Source organism: Salvelinus namaycush, chromosome 9, assembly GCF_016432855.1.
Source record: "Salvelinus namaycush isolate Seneca chromosome 9, SaNama_1.0, whole genome shotgun sequence".
Classification (NCBI taxonomy): Eukaryota; Metazoa; Chordata; class Actinopteri; order Salmoniformes; family Salmonidae; genus Salvelinus; species Salvelinus namaycush.
Genome location: NC_052315.1, coordinates 14,223,689 through 14,245,490, shown reverse-complemented (window position 1 = coordinate 14,245,490; position 21,802 = coordinate 14,223,689). Strand labels below are relative to the sequence as shown.

The 21,802-nt window shown below is 45.3% G+C and overlaps 1 protein-coding gene and 1 long non-coding RNA gene across 2 annotated transcripts in view; one reads left to right on the top strand and one right to left on the bottom strand.

Moving 5' to 3' along the window:
* LOC120053708 (roquin-1-like) overlaps positions 1–21,515 on the top strand; it is a 29,828-nt gene extending 8,313 nt beyond the window's left edge. Inside the window, exons 3-18 of the mRNA XM_039000907.1 lie at positions 6,226–6,346; positions 6,865–7,107; positions 7,920–8,095; positions 10,410–10,610; positions 10,732–10,864; positions 11,188–11,306; positions 11,580–11,692; positions 11,889–12,155; positions 12,234–12,418; positions 12,630–12,991; positions 13,219–13,380; positions 13,502–13,648; positions 14,059–14,266; positions 14,354–14,598; positions 14,933–15,021; positions 17,257–21,515. Coding sequence (XP_038856835.1) covers positions 6,226–6,346; positions 6,865–7,107; positions 7,920–8,095; positions 10,410–10,610; positions 10,732–10,864; positions 11,188–11,306; positions 11,580–11,692; positions 11,889–12,155; positions 12,234–12,418; positions 12,630–12,991; positions 13,219–13,380; positions 13,502–13,648; positions 14,059–14,266; positions 14,354–14,598; positions 14,933–15,021; positions 17,257–17,419 — 2,934 coding nt within the window. The 3' untranslated portion in view covers positions 17,420–21,515. The remainder of the gene's footprint in view (positions 1–6,225; positions 6,347–6,864; positions 7,108–7,919; positions 8,096–10,409; positions 10,611–10,731; positions 10,865–11,187; positions 11,307–11,579; positions 11,693–11,888; positions 12,156–12,233; positions 12,419–12,629; positions 12,992–13,218; positions 13,381–13,501; positions 13,649–14,058; positions 14,267–14,353; positions 14,599–14,932; positions 15,022–17,256) is intronic.
* On the bottom strand, positions 7,808–12,610 carry LOC120053711. Its single transcript, XR_005477532.1, has 3 exons — positions 11,864–12,610; positions 11,166–11,314; positions 7,808–8,111 (listed from the first exon to the last, which is right to left on the bottom strand). It is a non-coding gene; the product is annotated as an uncharacterized LOC120053711 (long non-coding RNA).
* Positions 21,516–21,802: the final 287 nt, after the last annotated feature.

Here is a 21,802-nt window from a genome sequence, read left to right as displayed (position 1 = left end):
CGCTAGGCAAGGCTATACAACGGGTGTATATTTTACTGTGAAATACTTACAAGCACTTTCCCAACAATGCAGTTTAAAAAAGTAAGAAAATTAGCAAATAAGAATAGTAACACAAATAACAATAACAAGGCTATATACACACAAGGGGTACCGAGTCAATGTGCAGGGTTAGGAGGTAGTTGAGATAATACAGTGCATTCAGAAAATATTCAGACCCCTTGACTTTCATCACATTTTATTACGTTACAGCCTTATTCTAAAATTGATTTAGAATGTTTTCCTTCAATCTACACATAATAACCCATAATGACAAAGTGAAAATAGGTTTTTAGAACTTTTAGGAAATGTATTAAACATAAAAAAACTACTTTATTTACATAATTATTCAGACCCTTTGCTATGAGACTTGAAATTGAGCTCAGGTGCATCCTGTTTCCATTTCTCATCCTTGAGATGTTTCTACAACTTGATTGGAGTCCACCTGTTGTAAATTCAATTGATTGGACATGATTTGGAAAGGCACACACCTGTGTATGTAAGGTCCCTCAGTTGACAGTGCATGTCAGAATAAAATCCAAGCCATGAGGTCAAAGGAATTGTCCGTAGAGCTCAGAGACAGGATTGTGTCGAGGCACAGATCTGGGGAAGGGTACCAAAACATTTCTGCAGCATTGAAGGTCCCCAAGAACACAGTTCTTCCATTCTTCAATGGAAGTTTGGAACCACCAAGACTCTTCCTAGAACTGGCCGCCGGTCTAAACTGAGCAATCGGGGAGAAGGGCCTTGGTCAGGGTGGTGACCAAAAACCCGATGGTCACTCTGACAAAGCTCCAGAGTTCCTTTGTGGAGATGGTTGTCCTTCTGGATGGTTCTCCCATCTCTGCAGCACTCCACCAATCAGGCCTTTATGGGGGAGTGGCCAGACGGAAGCCACTCCTCAGTGAAAAGCACCATTTTCCACCGCCATGATAGTGGCTAATGCAACTTCCTGATATTGTGTCCTGCTTTCAGTCAGGGGTAAACAACAGACTGCTGCAACCTGATTGGCAGAACGCGATACGCAACTTCCGGGACTAGCATTTCTAGGCATTAGCCACTTCAGCATGGTTGTGGAAAATTGTGTTTCATAAAGAGAGTATGTATACCCCCCCCCCCCCCCCCCCCCCGCGCTTTCTTGCCATTTTTAAAATCTAGTTAACCGGGAAGTCAATGGCTTTGCAGCCTGAATGGAGAATCTTTTAGGTATGAACCGGTCCACAGGGGATACGAGTGTATTGCCGGCTGCATACAATGCGTTTGTCGGTAAGATGGAAACGACTCAATATTGCCATCTCCCGGCCTTTGGGCTAAGTGGATTTCAGTGTGTTCTAGACCTGTGTCAGTGGTCTTCATCTCTATTGTTTGAAGCAAATATTGAACCTATGCTGTACCCCACCCCGCTTTCACCACTTCCAGGGCTGACCCACACACACTCAATGTTTTTTTTGCATGTGGGCTTGGAATTTTTTTTTTTTTTAAAGGTCCCAAATGCTCTGTGTGACCATCTGCCAATATGGCTGGTAGGCTTAGACATTTCCCAGCCAATGCCAAAATCTACCAGCATTTGGCTGGTGTTATTTTTGCCTCCATAATCCCAAACAAACAGCCTTTGAAAAGGAGCTCACAAAGGTCTGCATTTGATTTCTCTGCGAACTATTGCAGTTTCATCCACAAGCACATGAAAGGGGAAGACTACAACTTGTTCTAGTTCACCACTGACCGTGTGAGACTGCCTGTGTATTTGTTTTAGTGTGTGTACGCACACGTTTCACATCTATTTGTGTGTTCTCACGACACATACAAGAGGGACATTTAGTTCTCTGATATGAGGAAAAGGGAAACTAGATCTGTCCCTATCAAGTGGTTCAAAAGATACTGGATGTAAATGACTTCCTGTTTTGGATGGCTTGTTCTCTACTCTGGCTTTTGGGAAATGATGGCACAGTACGCTGAGTCCTAGATCTGTTTGTACTGTCTGACCAACTCTTATGGTCACGCCCACACATATCTCGGACGAGGCTACAATGCACCCCCATTGGATATGAATGCCAGGCAATCTGGATAGACTCTTGGGGCAATATCTCAATCCTTTGGCGTACAAATCTTCTGTTGATACCAAAGTCTTAGAAGAACCCTGCAGATTAAAAAAATAAGTTTTTTATTTATTTTTAAATTTCACCTTTATTTAACCAGGTAGGCCAGTTGAGAACAAGTTCTCATTTACAACTGTGACCTCACCAAGATAAAGCAAAGCAGTGCAACAAAAACAACACAGAGTTACACACAAACGTACAGTCAATAACACAATTAGGGGGGAAAATGAAAAATCTATGTACAGTGTGTGCGCAAATGTAGGGAGGTAGGCAATAAATAGGCCATAGTGGTGAAATAATTACAATTTTGCATTAACACTGGAGTGATAGATATGCAGATGTGCAAGTAGAGATACTGGGGTGCAAAATAAGGTAAGTAACAATATAGAGATGCGGTAGTTGGGTGTGCTATTTACAGATTGGCTGTGTACAGGTACACTGATCGGTAAGCTGCTCTGACAGCCTATGCTTAAAGTTAGAGAGGGCAATATAAGGCGTCAGTGATTTTTGCAATTCGTTCCAGTCGTTGGCAGCAGAGAACTTGAAGGAAAGGCGGCCAAAGGAAGTGTTGGCTTTGGGGATGACCAGTGAAATATACCTGCTGGAGCGCGTGCTACGGGTGGGTGTTGCTATGGTGAGCTGAGATAAGGTGGGGCTTTACCTATCAAAGACTTATAGATGACATGGAGCCAGTGGGTTTGGCGACGAATATGTAGTGAGGGCCAGCCAACGAGAGCATACAGGTCGCAGTGGTGGGTAGTATATGGGGCTTTGGTGACAAGACGGATGGCACTGTGATAGACTACATCCAGTTTGCTTAGTAGAGTGTTTGGGGGCTATTTTGTAAATGACATCGCCGAAGTCGAGGATCGGTAGGATAGTCAGTTTTACGAGGGTATGTTTGGCAGCATGAGTGAAGGAGAGTTTACAGTCTAACCAGACACCTAGGTATTTATAGTTGTCCACATATTCTAGGTCAGAAACGTCCAGAGTAGTGATGCTAGTCAGGCGAGAGGGTACGGCAGCAATCCGTTGAAGAGCATGCACTTAGTTTTACTAGATACTATCCCATCCCCACACTTCTGTGAGGGGGGGGGGGGGGGGGGGGGGGGGGTCATTTACACTTGTTTGTCAGGTTGCAATAGACAGTTCATTCGATCATGTGTCAGATGTTTGTGGAGACCATTTTCAGGATTGTGCTTCTCTTATGGATTGTTTAAGGAGCGTTCTGAACCATCACACTATATTCCCCATTTGGGATATTTCAGATGTGTTCAGAAGATGGACAGGGACTCTGCTGCCCTAGCTTCAGGGGGAAGCTGGTTTCATCATTGAGGTGCCAGGACAGAGAAGAGCTGGGGCTGAGTGGCAGCTGCCCTCCCGTAGTGGTGGGGGCCAAGAGACCAGAGGTGGCTGAACAGACTACTTGGGTTGAAGTGTAGGGTTTGAGCAGAACCTTAAGGTAGGGAGTGGCAGTTCCTCTTGCTGCTCCGTAGGCATGTACCATGGCCTTGTAGTGGATCCGAGCTTCGACTGGAAGCCTGTGGAGTCTACGGAGGAGGGAATTTGGGAAGGTTGAACACCAGGCGGGCTGCAGCATTTTGGATCATTTTCAGGGGAGCCCAGCCAACAGTGAGTTGCAGTAATCCAGACGGGAGAGGACAAGTGCCTGGATTAGGACCTGCGGCGCTTCCTGTGTGCGTTAGGGCCGTACTCTATGGATGTTGTAGAGCATGAACCTGAAGGAGCGAGTCGTTGCTTTGATGTTTGCAGAGAATGTAGGGCGTTATCCAGGGTCACACCAAGGTTCTTTGCACTCTGTGAGGGAGACACCGTGGAGGTGTCAACTGTGATTGAGAGGTCTTGGAGCGGGCAGGCCTTCCCCGGAAGGAAGAGCTGCTCCGTCGTGTCAACGTTGCGCTTGAGGTGGTGAACCGACATCCAAGCTGAGATATCTGCCAGGCAAGTGGAGATGCATGTCACCACCTGGGTGTCAGAAGGAGAGGGAAGGATAAAAGTAGTTGAGGGCAATCCACATACCAATGATAGAAGAGACCATGTGAGGATATGATGCAACCGAGTGACTTTGTGTAATAGCATGAAAAGGAGAGGGTCTAGAACCGAGCCCTGAGGGACACCAGTAGTGAGCGTATGTGGTGCAGACACAGATCCTCTCCATGTCACCTGGTAGGAGCGGCCTGCCAGGTAGGATGCAATCCAAGAGTGTGTAGTGCTTGAGACGCCCAGCCCTGAGAGGGTGAAGAGGAGGTTCTGATGGTTCACGGTGTCAAAGGCAGCAGATAGATCTAGGAGGATGAGAACAGAGAGAGTCCGTTTTGGCACTGCGGAGAGCCTCCGTGACAAAGAGAAGAACGATCTCGGTTGAGTGACCCATCTTGAAGCCTGACTGGTTAGGGTCAAGAATATCGTTCTGAGAGAGATGGCGAGAGAGCTGGTCAGACGGTGCGCACAAGTGTTTTGGAAAGAAAAGCAAGAAGTGATACCGTCCTGTTTTTGACGTCGGTGATGAGGGAAGTGAAGAATGGGAGAAGGTCTCCAGAGATGGTCTGAAGGAGGTGATGGGGTCGAGCGGGCAGGTTGTCGGGCGGCCAGACCTCACTAGTCGCAGGATTTTTCAAAGCGGTTGACAGTCGTTCGCAGGGAGTGGGAGGGGGTGGATGATTGGGGGCGATGGTGGAAAATGGTTTCCTAGGGTTAGAGGCAGAAGCTTGACATTTTGTGATAAAGTGGCTTCAGTAGCGGATACAGAGGAATATAAGGTAGGGAGGAGGGAGTGAAAGGATGATGAGTCCTCCGGAAGTTTAATTTTCCTCCATTTTCGCTCAGCTACCCGCAGCTCTGTTCTGTAAGCTTGCAGTGAGTCACCATGGAGCAGTAGAGGAGGGCCGAGCTGGCCGGGAGGAAAGGGGAGATTGCGAGTCATAGGATGCTGAAAGGGAAGATGGTAGGGTTGACGAGGCAGAATCAGGAGACATGCGGGAGAAGGATTTAGCAGATGATGGGATAGAAGAGGAGAGGAGTGGAGATGGTGCATGACCATCTGGGTAGGGGCTGAGGGCTAGGGTTGGAGGAGAGGGAGGGGGTTGCCATGAGATTAGTAGGCGAACAGCCTCTAGTAAAGATGAGGTCAAGCGTATTGCCTGCCTTGTGAGTGGGAGGGGACTGGGAAAGGGTGAGATCCAGGGGCAAAGAAAGAGTTGGAGAGAAATTAATCAAAGGCATATGTCAGGAGGTTGGAAGTTGCCAAGTATGAAGAGCAGTGAGCCATCATCAGAAAGTTAGATTATCAAGGTGTCAAGCACATTGAGGAACTCTCAAAAGGGTACCTGGTGGGCGATAGGGTTGGGTGATATCCACATTTTCGTACGGTTTCTGTTCCATACCGGGGTATACAGTATTAACGGATGTGCACATAATTAAAAAAATAAAATAATTTAAGCACAAAACTATTTAGGCAACAAGAATCTTGATCCAGGAGAGGATTGAATGCTGTAACCAAGAGGCTTGATTTTTGACGCCTAGCCACTTAGCTAGCAAACCAAATGCATAGCTGGAGCTCTGAGCTGGATATAATTTGACACATCTTAGATTTCTTATAATTATACCTAACTTATAAGCAGTGGTGTAGCACGCAGCCCCAGAGGGAGCAGCTGTGGAAGCAGTATTCTCTGGGGTGATCCATGTCTTCGTCAGGGCCAAAAAGTCAATGGACTGAAGGGCAGCATAGGGTGAGAAACTTGGCGTTCTTGACCGCAGAATGCTGCCGGAGTGCAGGATTCCACATGGGTTGTGCGCGCAGGGTTATGAGCAGTCAGCAGTTCACACACCAAGTAGGCAACTGGGGAGACATACAGCACTTAAAGTAGATGCCCCTATATAGCAAAAAGACTACTAGACAGCAACAGATTAAGACTAAAATTATACTTATCACTCCTGGAGATATCAGGAGTCCTCTAGCTATAGATTTAAGTATTTGTTTCTCTCTTTTTGCACACACACACACACACACTGTAAACGTAACCTGCATTTCAACGTGTGTGTTGTGACCTTGGTGTCTCTTTTCTCTCCCCAGGTGCCCAAACGGCAGTCTACCACCTTGGTGACAGGGGCAGAGGACATAGCCCACTATGAGGAAGCCAGTGAGTGTGTGGAGGAGCTGGCTCAGTACCTGAAACCCCTGAGCAACAGCAGAGGTCAGTCAGACACCACCTCATCCTGCTGACAGTCACAACCATTGCTCATGAATTGTGGGACAAGCCTCTATTAATTGCTCAACATATCATATTTAATAGCAACAGTTTCAACCACTCCCCCTTTTTTATCCACTCACAATCCTCATTCTAGTCTAGTGCACTCATTGTCTTCTTGCTTTATCAGGCATCATCTTGAATGGTGCTTTCTCTCTCTCCCTCATCTTGAATGGTTCTCTCCCTCATCTTGAATGGTACTCTCCCTCATCTTGAATGGTTCTCTCCCTCATCTTGAATGGTTCTCTCCCTCATCTTGAATGGTTCTCTCCCTCATCTTGAATGGTTCTCTCCCTCATCTTGAATGGTGCTTTTTCTCTCACCCTCATCTTTCCTTTTCCTCTCCTCCTTATCCATTTGCTTTGATACTCGTGTTTTGCTGTTCCACAATTTCCTCCTTAATGTTCACACTGGTTGTAAGTTGCTATGAATAAGCCTCTCTCACACTTCATCCTCTCCTCCAGGTGTGGGGTTGAGCACCAGCAGCGCCCAGAGTTCTCTGAGTCGGCCCATGCAGAGGAAGCTGGTGACCCTGGTGCACTGTCAGCTGGTGGAGGAGGAGGGCCGGGTGAGGGCCACGCGGGCGGCCAGGTCTCTGGGGGAGCGCACCGTCACTGAGCTCATTCTGCAGCACCAGAACCCCCAGCAGCTCTCCTCCAACCTGTGGGCTGCAGTCAGGGCAAGGGGCTGCCAGTTTCTCGGCCCAGGTAACACGTATACAATAGCGAAGTGCCCCTGACGTTCTGTCTCTCAGCCATCTTTTTTTCTGTGTTTTGAGGGGTGCAACATCCATTTGTCACTTAAATCTCACTGGATTGATTTGCTTTCATTTTACTCCTGTGACTCTTTCGTACTCTTGCTTCTGCCTGTTCTTTTTTCCCCGTTAATGTTACGACCACTGAAATGTTTGTAATGACCTGTCATACACACTCCGGTAATGGATGAACAGGGATCAAAGGAATACATTGTCTTTCGGTTTTGTCTTTAACAATGCACAAGCTTGGTTGGGGATTTAAAGCATTGTCTCGACACTTACATCACAAGAAATAGGTTAACTTAATTTTGATGGGTGTTCATTTTTTGTGGAATTGAGAAAAATATATAATTTAATAGTTGAAATGCTTACAAATTAGATGCTCTGAAATGAAAGCAACTTCCGAAAACTTGGATTATAGTGATATTATGTCTTAACTATAATGTGAAGTGTGTGTACACTTTATATATAATCTAGAGCTGAGCATGTTGATTTTTAATCTGAGAGTATCCTGCTATTGACACTTGTTTTATGCAACAGCGCATTTGACTGCAGGTAGGTGTAGACAGAGCAAGTTTTTGGTGGTTGGAGCCCAGTCCCACCCTGTTATGTTAATAGTTTTATATATGCAAATACACCCAATGTATTTATGCAAATTAGGCACATTTTATTTGAACATAAAATATAAAGTCTGGGCCCAAATGACATGTCAATGAATATCATCTGAGGAAAAATGGTAAGCATATGTTGCGCTGTCTGTTGTAGCGATGCAGGAGGAGGCTCTGAAGCTGGTGCTTTTGGCTCTGGAGGACGGCTCCGCTCTATCCAGGAAGGTCCTGGTGCTGTTTGTGGTTCAGAGGTTAGAGCCACGTTTCCCCCAGGCCTCCAAGACCAGCATAGGCCACGTGGTGCAGCTCCTCTACAGGGCCTCCTGCTTCAAGGTAGGTCTGACACGACCTACAAACGGTGGTATAAAAAGTACTCAATTGTCATACTTCAGTAAAGTAAAGATACCTTTACAGAAAATGACTCAAGTGAAAGTCACAGTAAAATACTACTTAGGTAAAAGTCTAAAAGTATTTGGTTTTAAATATACTTAAGTATCAAAAGTAAAAGTGTAAATCATTTCAAATTCCTTATATTAAGCAAACCAGACCACACCATTTTTTAAACTTTTTTTTTTTTTTACAGATAGTCAGGGGCATACTACAACACTCATTTACAAACTAAGCATTTGTGTTTAGTGAGTCTGCCAGGTCAGAGGCAGTAGGGATGACCAGGGATGTTCTCATGATAAGTGCGTGAATTAGACCATTTTCTTGTCAAAATGTAACGAGTACTTAGGAAAAATGTCTGGAGTAAAAAGGACATTTATTTTCTTTAGGAATGTAGTGAAGTAAAAGTTGCCAAAAAAGTTAAGCAACCACAAAAAACAACTTAAGTACTTTACACCACTGCCTACAAACATACAGTACCAGTCAAACGTTTGGACACATCTACTCATTCAAGGGTTTTTCTTTATTTTTACTATTTTCTACATTGTAGAATAATAGTTAAGACATCAAAAGTAGGAAATAACACATGGAATCATGTAGTAACCAAAAAAGTGTTAAACAAATCAAAATATATTTGAGATTCTTAGTAGCCACCCTTGACCTTGACAGCTTTGCACACTCTTGGCATTCTCAACCAGCTTCACCTGGAATGCTTTTCCAACAGTCTTGGAGTTCCCACATATGCTGGGGACTTGTTGGCTGATTTTCCTTCACTCTGCGGTCCAACTCATCCCAAACCATCTCAATTGGGTTGAGGTCAGGTGATTGTGGAGGCCAGGTCATCTGATGCAGCACTCCATTACTCTCCTTGGTCAAATTGCCCTTACACAGCCTGGAGGTGTGTTGGGTCATTGTCCTGTTGAAAAACAAATGATGGGATGGTGTATCGCTGTGGTAGCCATGCTGATTAAGTGTGCCTTGAATTCTAAATAAATCAGTGTCACCAGCAAAGCACCATCACACATCCTCCTTCATGCTTTACGGTGGGAACCACACATGCAGCGATCATCCGTTCACCTACTCTGTGTCTCACAAAGACACGGCGGTTGGAATCAAAAATCTAAAATTTGGACTCATCAGACCAAAGGACAAATTTCCACTGGTCTAATGTCCATTGTTTCTTGACCCAAGCAGGTCTCTTCTTCTTATTGGTGTCCTTTTTAGTAGTGGTTTCTTTGCAGAAATTCGACCATGAAGACCTGATCGACGCAGTCTCCTCTGAACAGTTGATGTTGATGTGTCTGTGAAGCATTTATTTGGGCTGCAATTTCTGAGGCTGGTAACTCTAATGAACTTATCCTCTGCGGCAGAAGTAACTCTGGCTATTCCTTTCCTTTGGCGGTCCTCATGATAGCCAGTTCAAAGTCCTTGACATTTTACGCATTGACTGACCTTTGTGTCTTAAAGTAATGGACTGTCATTTCTCTTTGCTTATTTGAGCTGTTCTTGCCATAATATGGACTTCTGTATACCCCTACCTTGTCACAACACAACTGATTGGCTCAAATACATTAAGAAGGAAAGAAATTCCACACATCAACTTTTACGAAGGCACACCTGTTAATTGAGTTGCATTCCATGTGACTACCTCATGAAGCTGGTTGAGAGAATGCCAAGAGTATGCAAAGCTGTCAAGGCAAAGGGTGGCTACTTTGAAGAATCTGAAATATAAAATATATTTTGTTTAACACTTTTTTGGTTACTACATGATTCCATGTGTTATTTCATAGTTTTGATGGCTTCACTATTATTCTACAATGTAGAAAATAGTAAAAATAAAGAAACCCTGGAATGAGTATGTGTGTCCAAACTTTTGACTTGTACTGTACACCCATGCAAACATACACATGGCCGTGATCTGACTGGCGGTGTCTCGGGGAGAGTTGGGATATGCAACAAAAAAAAACATTTTCAATTCACACATGCGTATTAATGAACAAATATAAGAACCCACCAAATTGTTAATTCTTATTACATGATTGTAAGACCAGCATAGGCCATGCGGTGCAGCTCCTTTAGAGCCTACTGCTTTAGGGCACGCAACTGAAAAGGTAAAAAAAAAAAAATCAACAGAAAATGGGAGGTAGGCCCTCCCAGTCCCTTTCAGTGCATTTTCTTCCTATCCGTGTAGTCAGTCTAATAAGCACAACCCAGATGTATCTGCCCTGATTTTGTCCTGTCTGTCATCCCGTGTATTCAGGTGACCAAGCGTGATGAGGACTCGTCCCTGATGCAGTTGAAGGAGGACTTCTGGACGTACGAGGCGCTGCGGCGCGAACACGACTCCCAGATCGTCCAGATCGCAATGGAGGGGGGCCTCCGCATCGCCCCTGACCAGTGGTCTTCCCTGCTCTACGGGGACCAGTCGCACAAGTCCCACATGCAGTCCATCATTGACAAGGTGTGTAGGAAGTGTGTGTTTTTATGTGATGGACCACATATTTTGCTATAACATGACTGTTGGCCTAGCCGTAGTGGTGTTGCTGTAAATTGAACAGGGATTTTGTGTGTGTGTGTGTCAGTTGCAGACGCCAGCGTCGTTTGCTCAGAGTGTTCAGGAGCTGACCATCGCCCTGCAGAGGACAGGTGACCCGGCCAACCTGAACCGCCTGCGACCACACCTGGAGCTGCTAGCCAACATCGACCCAAGTCCAGGTTGCTCCATTTTACATCACACCACTACCCTTTTTACAGTATCGTGCCGACCCAGACCGAACTGTGCTGGCTCTATTTTATTGTCAGCTCAGTACAGCTTGATTTGGCTCAGCAGTGTGAGAAGCCATCAACACTCACTTTAAAAATGTGGAGTAAGTTGTATACCTTTTCAGATCAGTAAAAGAAACCCAAATTGAAATGCTTTTTTAAATGTAAGCAACACTGTGCCGTACATTCACAGTGCCTGTTAGACCCTGTCCCCAGTGCTCTTCCAGGTATAACGCATCTAACTGAAAAATACCTTGTCTTGTCCTCCATCTTAGACTCCCCTCCCCCCACGTGGGAGCTGCTGGACACGGGCTTGGTGGCAGTGAAGACTGTGGTACACGGCCTGGTGGACTTCATCCAGAACCACAGCAAGAAGGGGAGTGACCCACAACAGGTGTGAATCTAGAAACGCATACCTCAAAATAAGATCTAAATCAATAGAACAGGTCTGAAATTATAGGTAGGGTCATGTTCATTATAGGGTCATGTTCATTAGGGCATGAAACGTCATTTTTCTGGCTGATGAACATGACCCATGTTTGACTCTGGAATGATACTAGTAATGGCAGTCTATGGTTGTCTGTGGGTTTATGACCATAACAGTAACGATAACAACATATTTTGGCTCGTCAATTTTAACGTGGCCTGTGGTGTCCCCCCTCCCCAGCCACCCCAGCACAGTAAATACAAGACGTACATGTGTCGGGACATGAAGCAGAAGGGGGGCTGTCCTCGAGGAACCAGCTGCACCTTCGCTCACTCTCAGGACGAGCTAGAGAAGTGAGTACAATGCTACACCCTGAGACACTCCCAATGGGGGATCATTGGGTAGAATCCAAATTTTACTTAACGGTAAATTATGTATATGTTTGGTGGAAAGTTCAATTCAGCACTGCTAGTGTGACAGCAATCATTAGGCCAGACACAGGTGTTGAAACCTCTTTCACTAACCATGTCTTTCTCCTTCTTTCTGAAGGTACCGTAAGATGAACAAGCGTCTGGCTGCCCGCCGGCCCCTCAGCCTATCCCTGACGCAGCTGAACGAGGTTGGCCTATTGCCCGAGGAGGTGGGGATGCTGGAGGGGCTGGCACATAAGGGCTTGACGAATGGCATGGTGGCGTCGGTCACAGGCTCCGCCCTGCCCCAGCTCATCTCCCGCGGTGCCGACCCCTCCTACGAGCCGATGATGCGGAAGCCCCAGTCCCAGGGAAGCCTCAGTGCCCCCAGCTCTCCTCCAGACTTGTGAGTAGATGGACATACACAGCATCTGTCACACACACACACACACACACACACACTGAAATCATTTGTCTTTCTCAGACTGGACCCTGTGCCCAATCGGGCCATGGCCCACCCCAGGATGGCAGTGGACCACCTGGCCATGCACAAGCAGATGCCCAGGAGGCCCTCCATGTACCCCCCTCAGCAGGGAGAACTCTTCTACCCCCCTGAGCCCAGGGCACCTCCATCAGCCCTGCAGTATGAGGCCTCCCAGAACGCCCCAGGTAAGGCAGCACAAACTATACTTTTTTTCTGTCATTTCCTTTTCTTCTTTTTTGTTGTTGTATATATCTATGTATCTCGAGCTTATGACTCATCAGCTGATTTAAAAACAGTTTCTCTCTGGGAGCAATTGGACTTGTATATCTCCCAGTCGTGTGGTTTCATTGTGCTTATCTAACACAATCATGTTGTCAATTTTCTGTGTCCTGTCAGGTAACCCCCCCTACCCCTACCAGCCCTCTCAGTACCCACCCCAGCCTCGCTACGTCCGGAACCCCCCTCCCACCAACGACCCGGCCTTGCCCCCCTACCCCGGCACCTACCCCCAGGAGCGCCAGTGTCCCCCTCAGCCCTCGAGTTCCCACTTCTCCAATGCCAACCCCCAAGGGTTTGCGCCTCCTCCGCATTATGACGGCCGTCGACACCCCGCCTACCCCCCTCCACCACCACACTCCTATCCCCACCGGGAGGACCCCTCCATGCCTGCGGACGAGGCCTCCAGAGAAAGATACCTTCCTGAGGGTTACCACCCCTCTGGCCCCCACCCCAGCCACATGAGGCCCTACACCCCCAGGGTAAGAACAGGTCTGCAGTACGAGGCTCTGCTAAAGGACAGTATACATTACTATGCCACTTATGCAATTACTTTTTAGTAGTTCAGTCATCAGCCATACTCAGATTGAGTAAATGACCTTATTCAGCTAATCAAAATAACTGTTCAGGATAAATCCATTTCAAAAATGTATTTCCATCACTGCAAAAGTGCGCTACAGTAAAGGTGTTCACATGTCCTGTTGTACAGGAGTCTTACAACCGGCCCCAGCCCACTCCCAGTCTGGACTACTTGCACCGCCGACGCCAGGAGATCATGGCCCAGCTGGAAGACGGGAAGCAGGTCACTCCCCCACCCTTCGCCCCCTCGCCTACTCTGCCACACCACTACGAGTCCAACTACACACAGGAGGTAAGAGGGAACTCTCGGCTGGTGTCTGTGGTTATATTCAGTGGTAGCACCAGGTGCTGTCACCGCAGTTAGTTACTTCAAAGAATAGGTCGATTTTAAAAATACTGTGTTTGTGTCACAGCAACAGCAGTACTTGGAAAACTCACAAGCGTTTTCAAAGTACCGCGAGCCAGACTACGCTAGCCAGTACTCTCCTTGGTCATGTGACACTATCGGCTCCTACATTGGCAGCAAGGAGGGGAAGTCCAGAGACAGTATGGAGAGGATGGTGAGTGTCATTAATCATTATCTAATCCCATTCAATGTCCTGTTTGTTTGTAAAGCTTGACTGCTTTTTAACATACCAAATCTGATATCTAAAGCTCAAAACATGTTCCAAAGCTCATTGTCTTGCAATAGGTCAAACATCTGTTTGTCTTTTTTCTTCTTTGACAGATGTTAACTATTCTATAGCTTTTTTTCCTTTTACACCTTGTTGACTGATTAAAGGTTACTTGCACCTTGTGTACTAATCAAAGGTCACCAGAAGCCAATAGAAGTGCTGAGATTTATTGTGAACACGGTTAAACTCAAAAAATACTCCTTCAACTACAGTTTTCACTGGAGTGGGTCTGGTAGTTTCTCTATGCAACATTATATAACTAATTCCACTGGTTGTGGCCTCTATGGGTGTTGTAGAACGCTGAGGGGAAAGGTGTGGAAGGCAGGCGCAGGGCTGCCGAGGCCAGAGATGACGACCCTATCATCCCCTTCGGCTCTCTGCCCACCGTGTCACGCTTCGGGGTGATCTCCCGCACCCCCAAGACGGGCTACTTGACTGCCGGGCCAGGGCAGGCCATGACCCTCTCACAGGGGACCAATGGCCCCAAACACGGCGCTGCAACAGGTACAGGGAGAACTCGCACACCTTTTGGGTTTTGCTCTGTTCGCTGCATTTCGCAGAGTCTGACTGGCTCTTGTTGTCCCCCTGCAGGGTGGGGTGCTGCCGGGTACAGCCAGCCCCCTCAGGCCCACCTCAGTGAACGGCCAGTCAAGGAGAGGGAGCAGCTGACGATGGAGCTCCAGCAGGTCAATCAGCAGATCAACAAGCAGACTGCCCAGGCGGACCATCCCAGCCCGGAGGAGTGGTCGTCAGGGAGCGTCTCCAGCCAACAGCTGAGCCTGGAGCTCCACCATGTGGAGAGGGAGATCGGCAAGAGGACCCGCCAGATAGCCCTGGTGAGAGAGACAGAGCGGCACAGAGATGGACAAATGGAGAGGGAGAAATATATATATGCGCTCGCGCACACACACACACACACACACACATCCTGCTTTGATCTTTAAAACGGCAATGTGAACAGGGGCAGGGCTGAAGGAGCCCTGGGCTAATGTCACTGCTACTGCTATCCCACTTATAAAATATGAAAGAGTGAAACACAACCGAGCCCAACAAGTGCAGCTTGAAAGCTTTTCTTCTGAGACAATATTGATGTACACTCTCAAACGTACAAGCTTTGTCTCCCAGTCACTATTGTGGTGAACTGACAGTGGTGCCATTGTCCCCTTGCAGGAGCACCTTGTGAGTCATGATGGGAGTGGGGCGTATAAGCTGAAGCCCACTGAGAACGGGCAGAGAGCAGAGCACTCGTTGGTCCTCAGGTAAACGGCACACAGCAAGAGTAGTTTGTTCATCTCAACTGCTGTGCCATAAGGAACCGTTAAGTTTGCTCCAGAATTCTCCCTTAAACAAAATATCTAAGATAAGAAATGTTGTCTTAGAAATTACCCACATTTTCTCACATTGTTTTGAAATGGCTTTTTAAATATAAGAAGTTAAACTACTGCCATTTGATGCTGTAAAATACACTACATTAACAAAAGTAAACTCGGCAAGAAAAGAAACTGCCCTTTTTCAGGACCCTGTCATTCGTAAAAATCCAAATGACTTCAGAGATCATTGTAAATACTGTTTCCAATGCTTGATCAATGAACCATAAGCAATTAATGAACATGCACCTGTGGAACGGTCGTTAAGACACTAACAGCTTACAGACGGTAGGCAATTAAGGTCACAGTTATGAAAACTTAGGACACTAAAGAGGCCTTTCTACTGACTCTGGAAAACACCAAAAGAAAGATGCCCAGGGTCCCTGCTCATCTGCGTGAACGTGCCTTAGGCATGCTGCAAGGAGGCATGAGGACTGCAGATGTGGCCATGGCAATAAATTGCAATATCTGTACTGTGAGATGCCTAAGACAGCGCTACAGGGAGACAGGACAGACAGCTAATCATCCTCGCAGTGGCAGACCACGTGTAACACCTGCACATGATCTGTACATCCGAACATCACACCTGCGGGACAGGTACAGGATGGCAACAACAACTGCCCAAGTTACACCAGGAACGCACAATCCCTCCATCAGTGCTCAGACTGTCCTTAATGGGCTGGACTGAGGGCTTGTAGGCCTGTTGTAAGGCAGGTCTTCACCAGACATCACCGGCAACAACGTCGCCTATGGGCACACACCCACCGTCGCTGGACCAGACAGGACTGGCAAAAAGTGCTCTTCACTGACGAGTCGCGGTTTTGTCTCACCAGAGGTGATGGTCGGATTCGGTTTATCGTCGAAGGAATGAGCATTACACCGAGGCCTGTACTCTGGAGAGGGATCGATTTGGAGGTGGAGGGTTTGTCATGGTCTGGGGCGGTGTGTCACAGCATCATCGGACTGAGCTTGTTGTCATTGCAGGCAATCTCAATGCTGTGCGTTACAGGGAAGACATCCTCCTCCCTCATGTGGTACTAATGCCACAAGAGCATTAGTGAGGTCGGGCACTGATGTTGGGCGATTAGGCCTGGCTTGCAGTCGGTGTTCCAATTCAGCCCAAAGGTGTTCGATGGGGTTGAGGTCAGGGCTCTGTGCAGGCCAGTCCAAGTTCTTCCACGCCGATCTCGACAAACCATTTCAGTATGGACCTCGCTTTGTGCACAGGGGTGTTGTCATGCTGAAGCTGGAAAGGACCTTCCCCAAACTGTTGCCACAAAGTTGGAAGTGCAGAATCTTCCAATGGCGCCGTGATTTACACCACTCCAGCTGACGCTTGGCATTGCGCATGGTGATCTTAGGCTTGTGTGCGGCTGCTCGGTCATGGAAACACATTTCATGAAGCTCCCGCCGAACAGTTCTTGTGCTGACGTTGCTTCTAGAGGCAGTTTGGAACTCGGTAGTGAGTGTTGCAACCGAGGGCAGACCCGTTTTACGCGCTTCAGCACCCGGCGGTCCCATTCTGTGAGCTTGTGTGGCCTTTCACTTCGCGGCTGAGCTGTTGTTGCTCCTAGACTTTTCCACCTCACAATAGCAGCACTTACCGGGGCAGCTCTAGTAGGGCAGAAATTTGACAAAGTGACATCCTATGACGGTGTCATGTTGAAAGTCACTGAGCTCTTCAGTAAGGCCATTCTACTGCCAATGTTTGTCTGTGGAGATTGCATGGCTGTGTGCTCAATTTCATACAACTGCCGGCAATGGGTGTGGCTGAACTAGCCGAATCCACTAACTTGAAGGGGTGTCCACACACTTTTGGGTGTATATGGTTGCACAAAGGACCAGGGAAAAACAATTGAAGGAATGCTTGAAAAGAAGTGCCATATGCGTTTCACCAAAGCTTCTCTTGTGATCAACGAAACAATGTGGTGACAAAATGATGAATTCACTGTCGGTACCACCAGTGAGATGCTACTTGCATTGTTCTCAATGTCAATGGCTTAACTAACAAGTCATTACGTAATTCATGAAGATTAAAAAATATATATATATATATTATGTAGAATAATACAAAATGTTTGATTCATTGTTTCTTCCTATCTCTCTCTGACCTTTCATTCTCTGCAGTGAGGGCTGTAACGGTCCCAGTGGTGTGCTGCAGGACGGCAGTGTGTCCAGCGGTGGTTTGTCCTGCCTTACCAGCAAGACCTCGTCCCTCAGCCTGTCTGCAGACCCCATCGCTGGGGGCACTGACCGAAAGACCAACGGCGTGGTCCACCTGTGCTCCTAGCCACACAACTGGAGTCTGGTATTACCACCACAGCTACAACTAACCGATCAGTCAACCACATAGAGCCTTGGGAAACCCCTCGTCCTCTGAACGTTAGAACCGTTCCACTGTCATTGAGACACACAGGTCTCAATGACAGTGGTCCTCCAAACTGTCTGGTATCCAAACTCTCTCTACACACAGGTCCTCCAAACTGTCTGGTATACCCTACCTACATCCACATTTGCAAAATCTGATTGACGCCACTAAGACAATTTTAACTTGATTACAAAATGTGTAGAGAGAGGCGCCACCTCTCTCCTTGCTTAAAATGGCAAGAGACCGTTCTAGGTTTCTTACAAAGAGGGATTTGTGATAGAAGGGCTAGGAGTATCTAAGTAACTGAAAAAGCCACTGATTTGCAAATGTGGATGTGGTGCCATCATAGACAACGGCGCTTCATTTGAGACAACACAAATTTGCACACTTGCAACTTTAGTCTGTCTACAACTAAGCAGTATCTGCCCTGAATTGAATATTTTTTCATTTTATTTTTTTTTGTTCTGTGAATGAATGTTTTTTTCATAAAATCTCACCCTGCCTTGGAAACCAGATGTTTAGATTTATGCTCCATGAACTCAAACCCATTAATGATTAGAAGAATAATATAACGATGAGACCAGTTCCTTGGTTTCAAATAGATAAGGCCACCATAATCGCATTGACATTAATTACATCTGTTGTTAGCTTCACAATGTGCAATTTTTTTATTTTTTTTGTAGCATCGCTACAGCAATATTTGTGCTTAGCATATATGCATGTCCTGAAATGCGGAATTTGTGTTTGGAATTAATTGTAAGTTCTTGTTTCTAAGCTGCAATGCTATTCGCCGACCATTTTTTTTTTTTTTTTTTTTGCGTTTCGTTAAGTTTGACTCTTGGTTCTCTGAAGGAGGACATTTACATCTTATCAAAATATCTCCATCGCATAGAAACAATACTTGTTGGCAAACGGCTGTGAATAAGTTTGCCCATATCCAAGATAATACAAATTGAAGATGACACTGGCCTCTTGAAGGCAGAGAACACCTTTCAACTGGGCAGTTTTGAGATTTAGATGAAACTATCAGATACATTTTAACAAGAAGCAAAGGCTCCCTTGTGTCCACTTCAGTGGCCTGACCCTCTTTTTGCATCTCCCCTCACCACTACCACCACCTTCAGGATATTTACTTCAGCCTCTACCATCCATGCTTTGGTATGGGGCTGATGAGGAAAAGGATATATACATTTAGGCTTGGCATTCAAGCTGTCGTCTTTTGGGTGTAATTTAAATTCAGTGATGGACTAGGTGGGAGGGAATCAAAACATGGATCAAGCATACGTCTGCCTGTTGATGGGGTGGTCAGAGGTACTGGGTATATGGAGTAAAGGAAACATGAACGAAGCCAGACATGACCCATGGCTGGAATTTGAGACCTTGATCTACCAAACATATTTGCACTTTCATAGCTTTAAGGATGGTTTGTACTGAGTATATGTATTTATTAAATGTACAGTATTTGCATCCTGAGGATGGATATAACATTAAAAGGTCAAACTTAAAACCACATTCTGTTTTAAGAACGTGTAGTTCAAGATGGCCATGGTTGCTCCCTAAGGTCCTAATAGTGTTGGCCATGTTGTACAGAGCAGGGTTCAAACAGCCACTCTGTTTTTATACATCAATCTACTGTAAAATTATTTTATTTTTTTCTGTAGAGTTACGACATGTTCACTTCCACAATTGTGACACCCGGTATGCTGTCAACATACCCGTAACACCGCAAATTACAGGAAAGGTGAAATTCCTTTTTCAGTTCCGTCTCCACTCCTCTGAGCACCTTTTTCACCAATCGCAGCAGACATTTGTCTCGTTTTAATTTATTTTAACTTCCAAGAAGTTGCTCTAGTAAAAGGGGTTGTGATGCGTTCCTGGAGAAGGCTTTAATCATTTGTAGATGGGGGTCGATGCATAGGAGGTGACAGGCCACTGAACTGGGCTAAGGCAGAACTACAGTTAGCAAAGCAGTTAGCATCACTGGAGACAACCACAGCACCACCACACAGGGTGAGAGGAGACTAGGAAAGGCATTTTGACGACACCAAATAAGTGCTTTTTCCCAAATATGAACAAATTAAGTGCTGCAGTTGCATTATCTGCATTACTTTTACATTTTTTACGTGCTTAAATTATCGCCACCCCTCACACAGATGCAATTTGTTATTCTCAGATGCATGCGAACTATGAAATTAAGTACTACAAGCTTACTTTCCTTCTTGGTAAGATTAATTCGCAGAATGTATTCAAAGGTGTCATATTGTGAAATGGTGGCTGGGATATTCCATTTGAATTCAAAATATATCCAACAACTGGATTAGTCAAACTTGTTTTAAATCTAGTCTTTGTCTTTATGGAAATATGTTATACGTGTGTTTTTTAGTTATCTCACTTTTTTGTTTTTCTCACTGATCTCATCTCACTTTTTGAGATTTTATTTCAAATATGAAATGGCTTACACTGTATATGTATGGACTATATACACATTATACTGTACTGTATTTGTACAGTATATGCACATTATACTGTATGTGTATATACACATTATACTGTGTGTATATACACATTATACTGTGTGTATATACACATTATACTGTATGTGTATATACACATTATACTGTATTTTCAAAGCCAGACAATGACACTGACTTAAGTCAATTCGTCTCCTATAGAAGTTCTCTGCCTTCTGTGCACATGACATTGAAATGTCCATTAGTCCTCAAAAGTTGCTGACTTTTTTGGAGTTCTCCCCAGTTTGTCCCAATGCTTTGTCTGCACTCATGTCAGAGCATTGGATAGCAATCTAGCAATATTATGGAAAATGACTGTTAACAAGAGGACAATGTAGGCTAATCAATGCAGTTTGCGTTACTCTTCATGCTAATCATAACCAATGGTCCTTCAACCCTCCTTATTAACCATGACAGAGTTAAGGACATGAGGACACAGTCCCTTAATTGGCATAGCATCATGCATGTTTGTGATTACAGAAGTTATCTCGCTTTAGTCACCTCTGTATCATGTAGTGGGAAATGAATTGCGTTGTAGTGTAGCCATCGTGGTGGCTAAATGATGGTGGTTGTTTGTAGTAGTTTTAGAGCACTTCATAGGAAAATAAAATGTATCATTGTGCAAAAGCACCTGTAGTTCTGGGGCTGAACAGAACTGCAGTCAACTATGCTGTGTGCATACATAGCCCAAAAATATTTTGGTCTGGGGAAGTGACGACCATTGGTGTTATCATAAGGTCACATGACTTGCTTTCCATACGGAAATAACTCCCATATATGATATATTTGTTTGATCTCTGTGGCTTTGACAGCCCTGACTTTCTGCCAGGAACTTCATGTTGGTTATCTGAAGAGCAGTGTTGTTCCAGAGGTCAAATGACTATCAATACATCTGTCAAACCATATGGTAAAATCAACTACAACAATTGCATTTGGGACTGAACTTCAGGTAATGCTTACGGTTCAGTTTCAGATAGCTCTATGTATTTGGACGAATGTTCCTCCATCAGTGTCATCAATACAACATGTCTGAGCCTTTTATAAGGAGACATGTTCCTCCATAAGTGTCATCAATACAACATATCTCCCTATAAAAGGCTCAGTCTGCCTTTCCGAATGTGGGTTAATAATGCACACTTTTGTCTTGAAGGTATGCAGACCTTTTTACAGAGAAAATTGAAGTCCTCAGGACTTGGTTGAGAGTCGTCGGGGTGTTAGCAGCTAGGCCAGGGATGCTAATTTACCAATTTAGTGAGATGGGTCAACATACAGATTTACTGTGACTTGACTCGGTGTTGAGGAATTGGGATGTCTGAGATTAGACCAATGTACACTACCGTTCAAAAGTTTGGGGTCACCTAAATGTCCTTGTTTTTGAAAGATAAACACTTTTTCCCCCCATTAAAATAACTTCAAATTGATCAGAAATACAGTGTAGACATTGTTAAATGTTGAAAATGACTATTGTAGCTTGAAACAGCAGATTTTTTTATGGAATATCTACATAGGTATACAAAGGCCCATTATCAGCAACCATCACTCCTGTGTTCCAATGGCACGTTGTGTTAGCTAATCCAAGTTTATCATTTTAAAAGGCTAATTGATCATTAGAAAACCCTTTTGCAATTTTGTTTAGCCAGTTGAAAACGGTTGTTCTGATTTTAAAGAAGCAATAAAACTGGCCTTTAGACAAGTTGAGTATCTGGAGCATCAGCATTTGTGGGTTCGATTACAGGCTCAAAATGGCCAGAAACAAAAACCTTTCTTCTTAAACTCGTCAGTCTATTTTTGTTCT